The sequence below is a fragment of the Penicilliopsis zonata genome (assembly GCF_001890105.1).
Source record: "Penicilliopsis zonata CBS 506.65 unplaced genomic scaffold ASPZOscaffold_43, whole genome shotgun sequence".
In the NCBI taxonomy this organism is placed as follows: Eukaryota; Fungi; Ascomycota; class Eurotiomycetes; order Eurotiales; family Aspergillaceae; genus Penicilliopsis; species Penicilliopsis zonata.
This window is the reverse complement of record NW_019208946.1, coordinates 40160-59253: the sequence shown is the minus strand read 5'-3', so window position 1 is coordinate 59253 and position 19094 is coordinate 40160. Positions and strand designations below refer to the sequence as shown.

General features: G+C 40.9%; 6 protein-coding genes across 6 annotated transcripts; 3 read left to right on the top strand and 3 right to left on the bottom strand.

Annotated features, from left to right (window-relative positions):
- Window positions 1-7770: 7770 nt before the first annotated feature.
- Window positions 7771-10614, top strand: ASPZODRAFT_77831 (hypothetical protein; the record flags this gene model as incomplete). The annotated part of the gene is made up of 5 exons (XM_022730199.1): window positions 7771-8345; window positions 8406-8673; window positions 8730-9052; window positions 9121-9497; window positions 9572-10614. 5 exons carry the CDS (start codon window positions 7771-7773, stop codon window positions 10612-10614), a joined length of 2586 nt encoding a protein of 861 aa, XP_022576581.1.
- Window positions 10615-11427: 813 nt separating this feature from the next.
- On the top strand, window positions 11428-12174 carry ASPZODRAFT_43882 (hypothetical protein; the record flags this gene model as incomplete). The annotated part of the gene is made up of 2 exons (XM_022728344.1): window positions 11428-11646; window positions 11752-12174. Coding segments are annotated over 2 exons (642 nt in total), but the record flags the coding sequence as incomplete, so codon positions are not given.
- A 1215-nt stretch (window positions 12175-13389) lies between these two features.
- ASPZODRAFT_155549 (hypothetical protein) lies at window positions 13390-15141 on the bottom strand (the record flags this gene model as incomplete). Its single annotated transcript, XM_022726227.1, has 7 exons — window positions 13390-13494; window positions 13516-13732; window positions 13865-14113; window positions 14186-14241; window positions 14410-14487; window positions 14545-15012; window positions 15043-15141. The coding sequence occupies 7 exons, from the start codon at window positions 15139-15141 to the stop codon at window positions 13390-13392; spliced, it is 1272 nt and encodes a 423-aa protein (XP_022576579.1).
- A 234-nt stretch (window positions 15142-15375) lies between these two features.
- Window positions 15376-15730, bottom strand: ASPZODRAFT_20828 (hypothetical protein; the record flags this gene model as incomplete). The annotated part of the gene is made up of 2 exons (XM_022727683.1): window positions 15376-15615; window positions 15716-15730. 2 exons carry the CDS (start codon window positions 15728-15730, stop codon window positions 15376-15378), a joined length of 255 nt encoding a protein of 84 aa, XP_022576578.1.
- ASPZODRAFT_29471 (hypothetical protein) lies at window positions 15716-17664 on the bottom strand. Its single transcript, XM_022728186.1, has 4 exons — window positions 17631-17664; window positions 16709-17569; window positions 16275-16660; window positions 15716-16225 (listed from the first exon to the last, which is right to left on the bottom strand). Exons 2-4 carry the CDS (start codon window positions 17222-17224, stop codon window positions 16000-16002), a joined length of 1128 nt encoding a protein of 375 aa, XP_022576577.1. The 5' UTR covers window positions 17225-17569; window positions 17631-17664; the 3' UTR covers window positions 15716-15999.
- Window positions 17665-17915: 251 nt separating this feature from the next.
- ASPZODRAFT_155547 (hypothetical protein) lies at window positions 17916-18621 on the top strand (the record flags this gene model as incomplete). The annotated part of the gene is made up of 3 exons (XM_022726226.1): window positions 17916-18119; window positions 18222-18314; window positions 18373-18621. The coding sequence occupies 3 exons, from the start codon at window positions 17916-17918 to the stop codon at window positions 18619-18621; spliced, it is 546 nt and encodes a 181-aa protein (XP_022576576.1).
- Window positions 18622-19094: the final 473 nt, after the last annotated feature.

Below are 19094 nucleotides of genomic sequence, written 5' to 3'. Positions count from 1 at the left end.
GAGAAACTAGAGTTTTATAGGTATATTATTAAAAGAGGCTAGATATTACTTATACTTAAGAAAGTTAAAGTAGTATTAAACTAGCTAAGGCCCTAGAATATCTATAAGGTTTACTAATTCCTAGGATTAGCTACTTACTATTAATAATTTATATAGGGGTTTATATATATTATTATACCCTTATATAATCTACTAAAGGAATTAGACGCTAAATTATATATAAAAAAGTTTTAACCTATTATATAGACTATATTATATAAGGCTGCCTTTTAAGTAGTAAAGAAAGTTTTAATAACTACTCTAGTACTCTATCTACTAGATTATAAGAAGGAGTTCTATATTAAGATAGATACCTCTAAGTAGACTATTAGTATAGTTCTTCTATAAATAGTAGAAGATAGTATTAACTACCTTATTATATTTAATAAATAAAAGCTATCTCTAGTAGAGTAAAACTACTTAATATAAAAAAAAAAGCTACTTATAATAAAAGAGATGCTGCAAATTTAAGACTATTATATTAAAAATAATACTACTATAACTATTATTATAGATTATAAGAGCTTATAGTATCTATTAATAATAAAGATATACTTTAAGAGACTTATATAATAGATTAATAAGTTTAATAAATATAGTCTAAAGATTTACTACTAAAAAGAGACTAAAGTAATTATCTCTAATACTATTAGTTATTAATCTAACTTTATTAAAGATAGGCCTAGGGATAGGGTAGAGGATATAGTCTAATAAGAATAGTAATAAATATTTATAGCCTCCTTATTAGTACTTTAAGGCCACTTAAAGGAGGAGTGGCTAAAAAATATAGTAATATATTTAATAATAAGTAAAGTACCTATATACTAGAGTCTTTAATATATAATTAAAAAGATGACTTTTAATTTCTATTTAATAGGAGAGAATAATAATAAGCTAAAGTATATTTATAATAACTATAAAGTATTATATTTTCTAGTCTCTTTTTATACTAACTTTATTAAGTAAATATATAATAAATTTAGACACCTTAGACACTTAAGACTTATAGATATTATTTAGCCCTAAAGATAGTAGCTAATAATATAGGCTAATATTAAATAATATATCTAAGACTACTCTATATATTAGGTATTATAAGGCTTATAGGAGGACCTCTAATATAGATGCCTTAGTCTACTAATAATAGCCTTATTATTTAAAAGATAGGCTATTAACTAAATTAGACCCCTACCACTAACTCCTAATAATAATTAATAGATTATTATAGTAATTAAGTATATAATAGGTTAGCTAGTGGCCTCTATAGTTTTAGAAGATATAATAAAGGTGATTACTAAATTTCTATATAATAAAATCTTTATAAATTATAGCGCCCCTTATAAACTTCTATTAGATAATAGACTAAACTTACTAGTAGTAATAGTCTAATACTATCTAAAGATCCTATAAATAAGGTACTAGATAATAATATTATATTACTTATAAATAAATAATAAGGTTAAGAACCTTAATGGCCTCCTAGGCTAAATACTTATAAAATATATTATAGAAAAACTAATAAAGATCTAGGATAAATACCTCCTATAGGCTCTTTTTATTATATATATATAAACCTATATAATAATAAGAAAAAGCCTCTTTTATCTTCTATATAGCGTCAACCCCTGCATCCTAAGTGATAATAATAGGGGATTAGTAAATAATAACCTTATAGAGGTAGAGGAATAACTCTAGTATATTAATTATATTTAATTACTAATAAATAAGCTACTATTAAACTATATAATAAAAATAAAGATAGTATATAATAGCTTAATAATAAAAATAGACTTTAAAAAAGATGACTAAGTGCTAATTAGGAATAAATCATTAAAAAAGCTAGAGAGTAAGTGGTTTAATCTATATAGGGTGCTAAAGGTATACCCCCTAGATATATATACCCTTAAGGAACCTGGCGGATAAGTACTGTAGAACCTAATTAATAATTAGTAATTAATTATTATTAAGATAGATAAACTAAACTAGCTATAGATATTAATAGTAATATAATAGGTGCTATACTAATAAAGTATTATATTATAGTATCTAATTAAGGTAAGAAAAATCCTAGAGGAATAGGAACCACTACTACTCTTTTATAAGAAACTATTAATAATAATAAAGAAAGAATAGAAAGCAGCAGAGAGATAATAAATAATAAAGTACTTAAAAAAATACTTAAAAATAGGGAGAAGAGAGGTTAATAAGGATACTAATAATAGTACTATTATAGAGTATATAATTAAAAAAGCTTAATAAAAGATATAATAAAAGAAGTAAAACCCTCTAATAAAGATAATAACCTAATAATAAAGGAACTAATAAAAAAAGATATTAATCTCCTTAAAAAGCACCTCTAAATAGGAGGCACCTAAGAAAATAATATTTAATAATAATATATTTAAAGATAACTATAATAATAATAATAATTAAAAGACTAATCCTAGACTATAGGATATTAACACCTAAAATAGTATTAACTTTAATAAACTATTTATAGTAGTTATTTAAATAATTATAAAATAAGATAAGAAGATAAAAAATAAAAAAGAGAAAAGCCTATATCTAATTATATAAATAAGGGGTAAAGAGATCACCCCTTAAAGAGTACTAAAAGATATTAAGAAGAAATTTATTATAGAGTTTACTAAAAGAAAAAAGACTAGCTATAAAAAGCTAATAATAATACTCTAGAATATAGATACTAATTACTTCTTATAATAATACTTTTTTATATATAAAAGATACTCTCTTTATAGATTCTTCTCCTCCTCTTCCTTTATAGTGGCAGTAGCAGTAATTAATATGCCCTTATAAGCCTTAAGGGTGGCCACTTATTAATATATATTAATAATAGCCTAATAAATCTTTGGTAAATTATTAATATTAATATTTAATAAGAGAAATAGAATAATAAGGGAGGTATTATTATAATTAATAAATTAGAAGAAACTATTAATTAAACTCTCTTAATAAGTATTTATAGCCTCCCTAACCTTCTAACCTATAAAGTTAAAATAATAAACTAGGAACTCCCTAAAATAACATGCTATATCCTTATAGGAAATAATTAAATACTAGAGTAACACCTTTAAGGGAGTAGAATCTAGGATAGTTTAATAAGGAATTAACTAAGCCCTCTTTATAGCTAGAATAATAAGAGTACTTAATTATAAGTTAATTAAAGTAGTACTAGCACTAATAGTAAATAATAAGTTTAATAAGACTAAAAGAATAGTAGAAAGTATAGTAGCTAATATTAGATTAGTAGTAGAAATAATAAGAGTAATAAAAGTAATAGAAGTAGTAGATAATAGAGTCCTCTTCTTCTTAATCTTCTTTTTCTTTTACTACTTCTTATACTTATTCTTCTTCTCTTATTTTTTATTATTATTATAGTTAACACCTATAATATATTAGTAACTAGTAATAAAAAGATCTAGGAGAAATAAATATAAGTTATAATTAATACTCTTATTATAGAAGAGATAGTTTATATATATCTTAATATAGTAAACCTAATACTTATCTCTATTAAGCTTCTTAATAAGAGGCGTGATATAGATAGTCTAGGGACTATTATTATAGATATATTTTAAATAAGGGTTAGTCACTATAAGTCTTTATTTAAAAATAATAATAATAAAGAGCTTTAATATATAACTTAAGACTAATATCTAGCTACCCTAGAAGAAGTCCTAATATATATAAATAGTAAGGAATAAATAAATAAGCTTATAATTATTAAAGAAGGTTATATATACCTTTAAGAGAAGTTTAGTTTTTATTATTATTAGCTATATTTTACTCTTTAGATTAATAAACTTATAGTAAGTAATAGGTGCTAGATCACTATAACTAGTAACCTACTTTAAATAATAAGAGCCTAATAGAGGCTAAAGGAGAGACTTCTTAATAAGTGATAAAAAAGTCCTAAGAGGCACTAGATGCTTAATCTTTAATAATTAATAAAAATAATTAGACCTATAATAAGAATACTAGATAGAGGACTTAGAGTCCTTAAATTTATTATTAAAAGCTATTAATATAAGATAGTTATAAGGAGTAATAATAGTAAGAGGAGAAGTAAAGAAGAAATTACTAATAAATAAATAAAAGAATATATCCTTTATTATAAATAAAGAGGTTATAAGGTTACTTAATAATAGTAATTATAAGTATACTCTATACTCTTGCCCAGGACTAGGCAACCCCCTATTAGTTAGTAAGTAATTAATAAAGTAATTAAAGAATAAGTCTTTATTTACTAATTATAGGCCCTTATTAGATAGAATCTATAAGTTATTTATTAATAACTAATTTATCTTAATAAGGCCCTAGAGAGAGGATTAGGACTTTATAGATAAAGTTCTAGTTAAGTAAGAGAAGATATAATATTATAAGTAAATAATATTATAAACTCTTATATAGCTATAAATAAGATTATCTTAGTAGAATACTAAGGTGTCTACTCATTAATAATATAAGATCTCCTAACCCTAGTGGAGCGGTTATATAGAGTTTTCACTTTATACTAGGGATTAATTAATTTTATAGAGTTTTATTGCCACTAGGTTGCTCAGCTTTTAATAAGCTAAGGGGAGGTATATAGATACCTTCCCTCTAACCTATAGTAGTAATAGAATAGAGATTTTCTAGAGGAATTAGCTTTCAAATATCACACTATTATTAAGGAAAAGGAGCTATATATACTAAGGGACCTTATTAAGAAGCTAAAGAATAAGAATTAAATTATATAAGATAATAATATTTATATCTTAATACTTAATAAATATAGATTATATCTTATTTACTTAACCCTTAAAAATACCCTCCCCTTAATATATTTAACTCTTACTTATACTCTTTATTTCTTTATTAATAAACTCTTATATTTAATACTATATCTATATAGTATCTAATTAGAGTCTACTTATAAAAATAGTTATTTTTTATTTACTTTTATAACAGCTTAGGGCTGAGCCTCTCTAAGGGAGAGAATAATTATAAGGCTAGTACTAATACTACTCTATAAGCTATCTAACTAAGTATACTATATAACTATTAATTAATATTAGGCATTAATTAGGCACCTATTAAGTACTCTACTTAAAATTAGGATATATATTATCCCCTCTAGATAGAATAGAATCTTAAGTACTTTATCTTATTCTCTTACTAGACTTACTATAGACTTCTTATATCCCTAGACCTTGCTATTACCTAGTTATACTAATATCTCACCTATTTAACCCTAGTAGTGCAAGGTCACTGCTAATAATAAGCCTATACCTAAATATATTAATAAACTCCTATCTCTAGTCGCCTACTATTAATAAGCTTTATTATTAAATACCTAATATTAGGGCTATTACTAGTTAGCCTACTTTACTCTATTTTATTAATATTAAGGCTACTATTCTAGATCCTCCTCTTTATTAATTACCTAGATTTAATATTCTTTATTATTTCTTTATTAATCCTCTAGTTTCTTATATCTATAGCTAATAAATATTCCAGTCTCTCTTTAAATAGCTCTATTAATAGTTATATTTTATATTAGTATTATACTAACTATTAATCCTGTGCATCATCCTATTACCTAGATACTATTTATAGTATTATTTATTATATTAACTAGTATGGCTATATTATTTATTATGTCATTTAGTAAGGCTATTATAGCTATATAAAAAATAGGTAAGTCTAAGTAGTTATTTAATGCCTACTCTAGCCCACTTTAGCCTACCTAGGTGCTTAATCTGGCCTAATCTAGCCTAATCTAGCCTAATTTAGCCTAATTTAGCCTAAAAACCTATTCCCTCTTATTAGACTTTAGACCTAGGAGTATTTATTTATATAAATATAGCCTAGTCAATATTAGTAAGTATATAAGAGAATTAGAAATAGGTGTTTATCCTTAGGGATCAACGCCCCCTAGCACCCCTAGGGCCATAATATAAGTAAGATCCTAAGGGCTATAGGTAGGTATTAATCTTAGGGATTAGTGTCCCTTAGGCCCCTAGGCCTCCTTAATTATAGATTCTTAAAAGTACCTCTAGTATGCTTAGCTAGGCTGTCTACGCCACCTAGGCCTAAATAAGTACTTATATTATTAAATCACTAATAATATAAGCTTATCTCTATATTATATAATAGTAGAGTATTTATATTAGGCATTATTAATAGCCTTAGCTATATTTCTAAAGTATCTACTTATAAATATATTAAGGGCTTAAGGGTATTATTTTAATAGATTTATATCCTTAGGTCCCTAGAGACCTTATTAATTAGGGGTGTTATTATTATTTAAGGCGCAGATAAGTACTAATATTATTAAATTATTAATAATATAGACTTATCTTTATTTTATATAGTAGTAGAGCACTTATATTAAATAATAATAATAGCCACTAGGCAGGTCCTTAATATAGATAGTAAATATAATAGTATAAATTATTTAGAATAATATCTTAGTTTAGAGGGTCTAGGGTAGTTTATATAATAATATATATAATAGTCTTTTAAGTCTTATTTAAGGCTAAGAGTACTATAGCTCCTCTCTAGAGCACCTTATTTAGGGGTAAGAAGAGTAAGAATTAGAGGTAGGGTATAGGCTCTTAAAGTATATATATAAGTATAAATAGTTTTTATAGCTCTATTAGTAATAGTTTATATATAAGAGAGTTAAGATAATAAGTTAAAAAGAGTAGTAATTTATATAATTACTATCTCTTTCTTATTTATTATTAATAAGTAGGTAGTTTAGTATTTCTTCTAGTATTAAGACTAGGTGTTCCTAGTCTAAATCTATATCTAGGGGTGTAGATAGTAGTAATAGTTATAGATAAGTTAAGTATTTAATTCTTATTAAGAATCTAGTTATCTTATTTAAGTACTTTATATTATTAAGTATCTCTACTAGATTCTAGGGTAGGGCCTACTAGTCTATACCTTAGATCTACTCTTAGGCCTAGTTATGCTCTAGGTATATTATAATAATATAATAAATAGTCTCTAGGTCTATTTAGTATACTAGATATTAGTCTATATTAGTCTAATATATTTTATTAAGATATTTATTAAGGCTAATCTTATTAATATAGGCCTAGAATAGGGTGCTCCTCTTTATTATAAGTAGGCTATAGTAAAGTTAAAGCATCTTCTTATTAATTATAAGGGCTAATATCTAGAGGGTGAATTTTAATTTCTATAGTCTTACTTATTTTTAGCTATTCTTTTATTATTATTATATAATTTTCTTAATCTATCTGTCTACTATTAAAGGATTTCGATTTGGGCAGATGGTGCCTCTTTTGGCCCCAAATGACGCCAAAAACGGCCGCCCCAGCCCACCCGCTGACTCAGCCGCCGTGCGCATAACCACTCCAATTTGGCCACGCACCAGGTTCCTGGCCCGTGACTAGAACCGCGCTACTACAGGGACCGCTGAAGCAGTTTGCTGAGCGAAGCCGCAGCGACACTCTTCGTCGCCTTTCGAGGCCAGACGCTGAAGGGAGCCGAAATGGCTCCCCCCTCCCAGAGTGAAGCACACTCCCTACAGTGGCCTTTTCCATAAATGACGAGCTTCTTCCCCTTCGTCTCGGCCCTCAGCCATGCCTCCTTCTTCCTATCCTGTTTCCTCATCGTTGACAGGCACCTCGTCCTGGTTCTACTTTCGCTCGTTTCCTCCTTTTGCCAGACCGTCCGTCGGTTCCTCTTCCCTGACTCATGGCTCGCCGTCCCCGTGCCTACGCTGGCCGTAGCAGCGAGGACGACGACGAAACCGCTAGCAGTGCGTCGTTCCGCCTGGACTCGGATGACGCCGTCAGTGCGGATTTGCAGACGGACGTCACAGATGTCACAGACTCCGATGTGCCTCCCCCCACTCGCCGTAAAGGCAAAGGTCGACCCCGTCAGAAGCGCTCTAGGCCGAGGTCTTCAGGGAGAAAGGCTCACAAGAGTGAGAAAGGATCTCCTTCTCTAAGCCGCCCAGAGACGGACTCAGACTGCAGCTCTAGCGACGAGGACGTGAATGTCGACGCTCGCTGTTCTCAACGTCCTGGGCGACGATGTTCGCAAGAGAAATCTCGAGCACCTGCTGCTCTGCCAGGCCCCTCAAGACGGACCGACGATGCGGACACCAGCTCCAGTGACGATGACTGCCGCGACAGTAGCTCCGATAGCCACTCTGACACGGACCCTGACATTGACTCGGATGACGAGGTATCATCAGACAGTGACGATGATGGTTACGCAGACGGCACCAGAAGGAACATTACGCGGATGGACGAGAGATGGGCACGGTGGGCCGAAAACCCCTCCAGTCGCAGCGAGGCTCTCGGAACGGGCTAATAAACGATCAGGTATTGCCGAAAGAGGAATAAGAAATACAGGGCGCTCCCAGACTCTGTGTGGGCAGACCCTGCTTCGGCTCTTCGCAATGCAAGGAAAAAGGAGTTGACGCTGTTCCTCCGTTGGTGCCTGCGGTTGCGGCGGGGGAAGAATGGCCGGAAGCTAAGGGGGATCAAGAAATTTAAGTCTTTGGATACGGATTGGAAGTCATTCCTCCGTCATTATGAAAAGATTACCGGGGAGCCAATGGACAATGAGCTCGGAAGGCGAATGAGAAAGGTTGGGATCGACCCCAGGCCCTCTTCTGGACGAGTTGCTAACCGGTTTCGGCCCAGAGTATTCGCAGGATTGCAAGGGAGCATGATCTGGATACGGATGAAAAAGAAAAGACCCCGATGTTTATTGAAGATGTGGTGCCCCTGCAGGAGACAACCCTGCGCACCATGGAGAAACGGTTCTATCTTGGACTTCAGCGCATGCAGCAATGTCTCTACCCTTTGATGGCGTGCTTTACGGTGAATCGGATCAATGCGATGCGTCGTCTTCAGTACCAGCATCTGCAGTGTTCCATCCAACGGGATCCCCATGGGGGACCGCCCCGAATCCTTCTGGAGATCAAGTATAAATTTGCCAAGAAATACATGGGTGTGACGCAAGCGTATGCAGCTTCCTGCTTCTTTCCGCACCGCTTGCCATTAGAGATCCCGTTGCTGACTGGCCCATCAGAAACACCTTCCCCCTCCCCGAGATTATCTATGATCCGTCGTTGATGCTGAGCCCTCATACGTTCCTTCTCGGAATTCTCTTTCATGATGATGCATTTCGGGCTCCGGGAATCAAGTCCATGGAGGACCTCCGACGCCTGTGGGTGGAAGATGGCCGTCAGCAGATGGAGGTCCCATTAAAACGGGACAAGGCTCACCACTATGTCTTCTGCAAGGTCACGAGCGTCCGCGGCAAGATTCAGGTCCATCGCGATCAGCCTATCTCTCAAAGCACCCTCTCCCGACAGCTCAAGGTCTTTGGCGAGATCGCCGGCTTTCCGTGGTCGTTGTTCACGCATCGGTTCCGGTACGGTGGGGGAACTATTTTAAATGAAAGCGGTACGTGGTGGCATCTGCCGTCTTGTCCGTCCTTCCGTCATACGTTACTGATTCAGAACGGGTGCGATTGCTAGGTCTTGTTAGCGACGCCAAACAGAACTTGATCATGAAGCACGCGGATATCCGAACGTTCCTGAACCATTACCTTCCTCGGCGCATCGGCACGGATATGCAGGCGTTGATGAGGGGCCTCCAGCCTGATTCGGCCATGATAAGGGCGGTCACTCGCATGGGACGATGGATTGACCGACGTCGGCCCCGAGAGCTCACGGATGCGCAGAAGGCCACGGTGGAGCACGACCCCGAGCTGCAGGCAGCTATTCGGAAGCGGGATGCGTTCTCCAAAAAACTCCAGCGCAGTCGGAAAAAGTCTGGCCGGAAGCTTGATAAGCTTGACAAACTGAAACGGGAAGTCACAAATACGCGGAATCGACTCCTGTATGCGCTCCGCCAACGGGTGCGAGAGGAATTTGATGAGGAGCAGGCAGTCCTTGATATCGAGCGGCAGCTGGCGGGCACTGCAATTCTCGACGAAGAGACTAAGAAGCAGCTCCAAACGGAAGAGCAACTCCTTCCACAGCAGATTCACCTGCTGGGGAAACTCATGACGTGGCCCACCTCCTCGTCGGTGGAAATTGAGTGGCAGCGACGAAATGAGGCTACCGAAGCCGTTCGACTCTATTGTGATGTCCTGGAAGGTGGCCCGCGCCGCGGTCGACGGCCCAAGCGGACTGTGCCGGTTCAAGAAACTCTGATGCATAGCCCCCCCGGAGAAATGATGGCGCCCGCCCAACACCCTCTTCTTGCCCCGTCGCCCTCACGGCATGAAATTGCCTTGCAGGAGGCTGGCGAAGACATCCGAACTGCCGTGAAGCCCCGAGCCTGCTTTCAATGCTACGGAAACCCCGCGGGACGTGACCATCGGCGTCTTATGCAGTACTCCCGCCATAAAGGTCTGTTGCGACACTTCCGAGCCGTGCACCTCGACGATCGTCACTGTAACTACTGCAACGAGTCGGTGGACAACGAGATGCTTTGGCGAAGGCACACCGTCGACAAGCATCGCTTGAATGTCAGATATCTTGGGGACTACCCTCATGATCTTCGAGTATATTAGGGACAAGACTCCGGTCCAGGAGCATATTTACATTAGATCAGCCATGGAGACGTTAGCTGGTTCGTCCAAGTGTGACCGTAGAAATGGAATCCCCATTAACTATTCGCTAGTCCAGATTTAGGCCTGCTTCCCGATCTCACGTCCTTGGTTAGAGATTTCTGGCGTCTCGCCGGATTGTATCAAGGTGTTCTGCTGGGAAGAGAGTATCGCCAGATATGAGCGGTAATCCAATCAATATCTTTGCGACGTAATTTCGCCCAAGATATCATTTCTTCGCCATTTCTGGGACACGGTGTCTCATGAACCGACAGTTGGCTCCTTGGCAGCACAAGAGGCCAAGGTGTCGAGGCGCTGAAGCGGGAGGATCCACTGTAAACCAATCAGACGCACCAAGAGTCGTGCTGACAACGCTAGTCCTTCAGCGCTCGCAGCGACCAACTACATTCTCAGCCATACGGACTCGTGACTAATGAAGCCTGTTTTGTTGCAACCTGGACGGTCGGAAAGCTCCTGGCGCAAGGCCATCCTTTTATATCTGTGCCGTGCTCTCTTCCACCCAGACTCTCTCTTCACCGCTCTGCTCCAAAGTGATACCGGCGCACGCATCAGTAATCTTATATCGGGAATCTGATTCATTTTCTTCATCGTTTCAACCTTGTTCCGACCATGCCTCCAAGCACAGAGCCAACAGGCACCGCCACAAGCGGGGGCCGCGACGAAACTTCAAACCCCGAGGCACGGCCAGAGGCGACACCAGCCAACTCCGCGGTCGCGGACGCAGACGCGGACAGGGAAAGACGACGGGAGAGAAAGAGGCAAGCGAGACGGAGGAGAGAAGAGGCAGGCTACATATTGAAGGATCTGCCATCCGGAGAGCGAATACTCTACCTGCAAGAAGTGCCGCGGGTCAAAGCCAGCCACTGCAGAGCGTGGGATTGCGCGGTTACGAGAATCACTCGCTCACCGATTATCCGTTCCCATTATCGCTTTGCGCTGAAGGGTAGCCAGAATATGTATTATGGAGGGGGTATTGTGTATTCGCCTTTCCTTATTCCCTATCCCCGATCACGGTTCCCATTCTCAACCAACTGTATGGCTGACTGGCTGACTGACGATTCGGCCTCAGAACTCATCCAGTACTACCACATTACCTGTATGGAGCGCCTCATCCCCAATCTTGCTGAGCTCGTCGTAAACGGGCATCTAAAACCAGACGGCTGGGTTTCTGCGCCTCTAGGTTGCTCTATCTCCATCGAATCCTCCACCCAGGCTATAACAGACTGGTTCGAACGTGGCGGACGCACGTTTGATATACAGTGTTACGAGAGGTTCAAGGCGGACCACGAGAAATGGACCGGTGAAATCAGTTTTCATAGTATCGAGCATCAGCTAGGGCATAAAGACGGGAGACCTCAAGTTGACTGCTACTACTGTGAGGGAGGGCCGGCCGAGCCCAGGGAGCCCGTGAGGAGTGATTATTTCCCTACCAAGCCGGCGGCTATCTCGCTAAGTCGGTTATTGGCGGTTGTCAGCAACGAGCCGCATATCAATGCATGGTGGTGCTAGGGACGGGCGAAGGAAGGGTCGGAGATGAAAAGGAATGCAGGAGTCCCACAGGAGACTTCGCAGTGAGACTATTCACCTGCGAGAACATGAAGGGAAGTGGCGGCCGCCATCTAGCTTTCATTTCGCTCAGTCTGGCTCTCGCTGCGTCGAGTGCTCCCAACAGGCTCCTTGCAATTGCTGGTGTGTCTGACGAACGTTTGCGTTCTCTGTTATAGGGTCTTTTGTGGTTCACCTCCCATCCTGCTCCGCATCAGTTCCCTTCAAAGCGACTGGACTCTCTACGCCGTCATTTGATTGAATCTCATTTTGCCCTTATGCGCGATGGAATCAGTTGCAACTGGTCATCTTGCCGCGATGTTCCCAAGTTTAAAGAAATCACTGGATTCTTGGCCCATGCAGTGAGCGTTCACGCATACGACGTCCATATTAACCTCCAATATCTTCCCAAGAGACCAGCGCCTAGCTGCAGCAATACTTTATCTATTAGCAGCACAAAAGTTTTAGAGCCAGATAGCGTGTCGTGCAGCAATACACTCCCTTCTTCTCTCAACTCCGAGACGGCGAACATCAATCCGCGCCTCTTGGAACACCAAGACGCTGCTGTCGCGAGACCCCCGCCTCAAAGATCAAAAAGACTATAACTTAAGTGATGGTTTAGGAGGATTTACCATCATATTGTCGCACAACGATGCATTTTCGCTTCTATATTTCTTATATACATAGTGCCGATCTTACTATATATTAATGCCACCATATTGGATATTAGTTAGTTCTCAGGTCTATCTCATAAATAGCACATGGCACCTAAGTCAAATCCAGAACGCCGCACGCACTGTGGATTCAGTAACATGCAGCACCAAACTTAGGGTGGTAGAAGATATCGCTCGAAAAGGCGCGCACATGATAGCCGCTGAAGCCGCTGAAGCGACTAGCGCCTTCAGCGCAGCCCCTAAAGACAGGACTGACATTGGGGTATACAGGACGTTGTACGACCACTGCAATCACACGATCACAAGAGGTGGCGACTAGGGAGCACAAAATAAATTGAGAATATACGCTGAATTGTAAATCTGCTGGAAATGCTCGCTAAATACAAACGACAAAAAGTGGAACATAAGGCTGATATCACCACCGTGAGCCAGCTTCTATATAATAGGCTATGCGTAGAGCGGGCCGACTGTTTTTAATCCCAGCTCAAGTAGCCTTTACTCATACCACACGCACCCGCTTGGAGTGACGTTCTTCAGGACCACACTGTAATCGTTTGAGAGCGCCTGGGTGTTTGTGCAGCAATTGACGGTCCAAGGTGCACAGCTAGAAATTAATGATCAGCACTCGCCCGAGCTCAGCATTCCATAAGATATTGTCCGGACGAAGATCTTGATGGACAACCCTAAAACGACGGATTTCCTTCACCGACCGAGAAATCGCATGCTGGATGATCTTATCTAAAGGAGGATCGCCCACGGTCTCACCACCCCAGCCTATAAGAAGCATATGACGGATCCTTCCCGCGCCGTAGAGGAAGTAGGTTAGAGCCAGATTAATTGCTCTGAGAAAGACGGGAACAGCGGATCCTTAGGCACGCTAGAGGACCCGGTAGACGTCGGCTTTGCACGAAACCTCCCCCTAAAGTCTTGCCGTCGTCCCCTTCCCGACCACCGTATATCTGAAGGTGGCACACGTAATCTTAAATGGTGCCCCAGAGGACCCACAAGGGCCGATGGGAGTGCAGTTATGATCCAGATCCCAATCTAGCTGCAGCTTGAGCATTTTCACTAAGTTAGTGGCGCTAATTGGATGGTGGTCGGCCCTTCTACTGAGCATATGCAGCTTCGTGTTGGGGCACTCCGGGTCAAGCACGCCGCCTTGCTGTAGCCTGAGAAGGCACTTTTGTGTGCAATAAGGGGCATCATGGGAGTGAGATTGGCCGCTTTAGTTCCCTTGGCGAACTGCTCGCGATGCTGACTGTTAGGTGGGAGGGGATGATGTGACCTGGCTAAACCCCCGCTTCCGTCCTGCAGATGCAGTAGGGTCGGCCTCAGAGTCTAAAGAACTCTCCTGGTGGGATGGATCAGATGGTGGCGCGCAGCTAGCGGCCGCTCGTGTGGTTACTTAAGGGCCGCTGGTGATAAGAGATGATGATGGGAGGTAATTAGAGGTCGTCTACTCGGGACTGGCGAATTTAGAGCTAGTATCGTCCACGCTCATGTTCTATGTTAAGTCCACCACTAGGAGCTGGGAACGGTCGCTATCAAGGACTAAATGCCATTTCGGCAACTTGCTTTGAGCGGCATTACGCCAGGCCTAATCACGAAGAGGTGTTCAAAAACTTATTAAACAAGCACACAAAGCTCTCTCAACTCTAGTCCACGGCTCCTCGCCTATATTGTAGTATAACGTGGTTAGGTCATCGTTAGGCACCCACAGTTGCACATCCATAAGGCCATTTATAATAAAAGAGCATCCGACACCATACTCTATCATTCCATGGAATTGTTGGACGGCCATAGACCCAGCTAGCCGTACAGCATTGTACCTCTGCCTTTCAGGCCCATCTGCTAGTATAGTGTCTGGTTTGACAATTTCCTGCCAAAACTCCATTGGTCGAAACCCTTCGCGTATGGTCTGTACCAAAAGTTTATGCGGGGGTTTATATTCGACGGTTGTTAGTAAGGTATTTATTTGACCATCGACGCGATAGATGCAGAATTGGTCAGGTCTAGACAGCCAGGTGTCCGATCCCGACCGTTTAGCCTTATCCAACACATTAGCATGGTTATTAAACCACACACCGTCACTAAGCCTAAATTCTTCGCGAGCCGCAGGTATCTTATAGAGCTCCAAGATTATATCACGCACATGATCCTCAACAGCAAATCGCTTATAACTTTTGAGATCTTGTTCACTGCTGATCGGGCGAAGCGCGAAATGCTGACTAAGCCCCTCTAATTTAACCATGGACACAAATCGCCGTGGGGCATCCCCTTCAGTAGGTTATAGGTAGCGGCAAACGGACGCGTAGATTTCATATTATATGGCAGCATACTCTATCCATAGACGCAGTTGTAGGGGACAGTATTTTCTGAGAGGAGCAGGGATTTTGCCTGTCGTGGAGTAAGACGGTGTTTGGGCCCGGAGTGGCCTCCAAAGGAGATTGTGGCAATGTCGGATGAACTCTGAGAAAGTCGTCGGTCAGTTGTGTTCCCTCTCTTGCCTTGCCTGTTCCTCTGCCTGCCTCTCTCGTTCCTCAGCCTGCCTCTCCCGTTCCTCCGCCTGCTTCCGTTCTTCCTCCGCCTGCCGTCTCAGCGAAGCTTCCTTGAGGAAAAGCGCCTTGTAGTCCGGGGAGCTGCTTCCACTCATAATCACCGTGAATAAGGAGAAGGGGAAGGGAAGACGGGCAACCCCGACGCGACGATGGGGTGAGACTCCTCCCTGTCGTCACTGTCAGCTGGGTGGCATCTCGGTGAAAGTATTTATCCGTCAATTACACGTGACTCTAGATGACTGGAACTTGGATTATCGGATCATCTACAGGAAGAGCCGGCATCCCCTGTGAAACGCCTGCGATTCGACTTTGTTTCGTCGGAGGAGCTATGGGTCGTCTTTTATGATTGACCTGCAGAACGTATTCGACCCGGCTATGTACGGCGTTCAGAGATAACTATTTTGTGACGAAGAACTTTCCTAAATTCAGGGTACCTCGTGGTCTGTGTAAAGTTAAAAAGTATGGTGAGGACAGGTCCTCTTTCAGCACGCAGCACTCATATAAAGAGACGGGGGAGAGGACAGAATGTGGCATTTCAACCACAACAGATGTCATTCATCCAGCATGACCCACAAGGTTATCAAAGAAGTATATAGTGCCCCAAGACCAACACCAGCTTCCCAGCTATGGAATGCTCTGTTACCTGTGTAGACTATTAAAGCGGTGGTGATAACAATGAACAATGTAAGCCTGAAGAGTCTCTTTTCTTCTCTAATGAATATTGCGTTCAGCTCAAGGTATGCAAACCCGCGGTAGCGACCTTCCGGTCGTAGAAACCTTATAATTCGTGAGTTTAAGCTAAGAAATACCACAGATGGTTACTTACTTGTAGGTATTGATGTAGCTAGAAGAGTTCTCCAGAGAAAATATGTCCCGCTTCAGTAAATTCTGACCAACGGCTAGTTCAGGATTCATAAATGTTTTCTCTAAAATCGGTGGAATATTTTCAACATCGAGAAGGTGTCCCTCTAGGTGATCAATGTCCTCGTAACCGCATGTTTCGCCTACATGAGCGAGACAATCATTCAGGTGGATGAAGTATCTCGACTCGGATCCGTCTGATGGGTAGCAAGGGTAATCATCACCAGGGAGAGCATTTCTTAATAACTCTAGATCTCCCAGAGTTTTTGATCGCTCTTCATAGGCTTCAAATCTGCGCACTGTTGAAAAAAAGCACCTTTGCACCATATCTGGGTAGCCGAGAGGATGTATCTATCCACGCAGTTAGAAAGAATATAAAGTGATATTCTGCAAACTTGCCTTTGCTTGCTCTGGGTATGCGGAATAGAAAAAGGTCCGCATGTAGCCCCTTCTCTGGAAAAAGTTCTCTCTCAACCGCTGAAAGACTTTCTTTTCGTCGTTCAGCTCGTCTGAAGTGAAAGGGATATCCACAACTTTCGCCAAGTTGCCCTGAGTCCAACAAATGAAAATACACGATCGACATTCTGTATCTTTCCGTCTCTCGGTAAAGTACTCCACGAATTGTTGTCCAGGGCTTCGTACGGTCGTTTTGCTTTCACTGCTTTGAGGAAGAGACACCGGTAGAATTGATAAGTGTGGATCAGGCCTATATCGCCGGGCTGGTCGATGTGAGGTATTTGACCTGGGGCTTTGGTGACTAGATTGGAAGCCGCTTGAGGATGCTCGAGAAGGTAGAACTGCAGGCTCTGGGCGGGATAAAGGCACAGGACACTCCATTTCCATATAAACGGGATTGGCAGTGAGGGTATGGAATGAACTTGAAGGTATATGTCTGGGTAGAAGTGATGTAGGCATGTTGCTGTACTCAAGACTCTGCCGCTGTATTTATATATGACAGCCTTACCATGGAGGGGCAAACTTACTCCTATCTGCGACCCTTCATTTTATGATAGAGTAAGCTGACCGCCTTGGAGTTGGGCGGAATGGGCGGATTCGATTGAGGTTGTGAGATCCAAGGCTAGCCGCTCACTTAGTGACTATCGATAGGCAATAGTATTGGTGTCAGCACGCTACCACTGCGAAAGCATGGTGGTCACTCCAGCAAACTCTGGAGAAGTGAAGTTGACCAAGCTATTTAACTTGCTGTCGTTCAAGGCACATTGCAGAAGAAGCAGGCGTTAGATGGTGAGGTCAAGTTTTCTATCACCGGCAGCAAGAAGAAATCAGCCTTAGTATACTTACGAGGGATGAAACTTGTAACCTTACTATTGATCGGACAAGGGACCGCATTGGACTTCGTTGGCCACATGGATTATGATACAGTCTCCCGGGTGCAGTCGTCAGCTGATCATTAAGGTAGCCTTCATTGGCTCATGTCGAAGCGCCTGCGGCATCGCCTCCGCAGCGGGTGTGCTCGACAGGCCAATGAACTGAGGTTGGCACCTGAGTCAAAAGGCTGGCATCACTAGGGTAATCAGACAGTCGGGGGATCCTGCTTTTTCTTCTCACCCAGCTCCGTTTAACCACTTTACTATTTATCCAAAGGATGGAACTTGGCCCATATCTTACCTTTGATGGGATAGACTATGAATGTACTCTCTGTGAGAGGCTTTTTGCTTCTAAAGGCTCACTCTACGCACACTGCAGGAACACATCCCGACACGAGTGGTGTGAGAGGTGCTGTCGAGTCTTTATTTCAACGGCATCGAAAGACGCGCATCTTAAAGCATCTAGCAGACATAACTTTTGCGTACGATGTCCGTCATCATGAGATTTCGAGACCCTTGACGAGCTTGAAACCCACTTGACTGAATATCATCACTTCTGCTTAGACTGCAACCTTTACCATTAGTCCGCTGAGGAACTTAGAGAGCATGATATCGATATGCACAACTTGTTTATTAAGTGTGAGAGGTATTTTGTGAACAAGAACAACTTCGAAATGGTATAAGGTTCCCGATCAACATTATGCATTTGATGCTGACCTGACTTTCCAGCATTAGCAGAAACATCAGCCTCGAACGATGGAATGCTGTGGTTGCTATAAGACCTTCAAATCCTTCTCCGGAGTTCTGCTCCATCTCGAGTCTGGGGGCTGCTCATTGAATATTACTGAGGATAATCTCGACGACTTGGCCCGCGAATGTTACCAAAGTAGGAAGTATATCAATGATGAGCTTGAGGATGGAGGCTGGCTTTATACCTGCCCACACTGTGTGACAGAATTCTCAAAACTCTCCGCCCTTTACTAGCATGCTGAGGATGTTCCGTCTTGCTCATACCTTGCCAAAGACGACGGGTGTTTGGCCAAGTTGGAACGTTTTATATCCCGCAACCTGGAGTAGACGTTGACGAATAGATTCTCTCATTCTCGACGTCCTTCTTTTCACGACCAGAATCAACGAAGTTTTCGGGATTCTTGAGATAGCTTGGGTTGACCTCCAAACCCTGATGTGGATGTAATCAGCGCTTCGTCGAAGGTACACCGACTGGACGTTTCGTGGGCATCTGGCGTGTGGATACGAGTTGGATCGTCCCTGGGTTAGTGTGGATGCTTTTTATATCGGAATCAAGACTTTCCAGTTGCGGGAAGATCTATAGTCAACCTTGATATACCTTGGACAAGTATCTGCAGAATGTGGATATGGGCTCCACTGTACCGCAGCCACTCGTCTCTTCGCAAGGTCTGACCCATGTTCGGTCACGGGTTCCGTTGTTTGGGTAG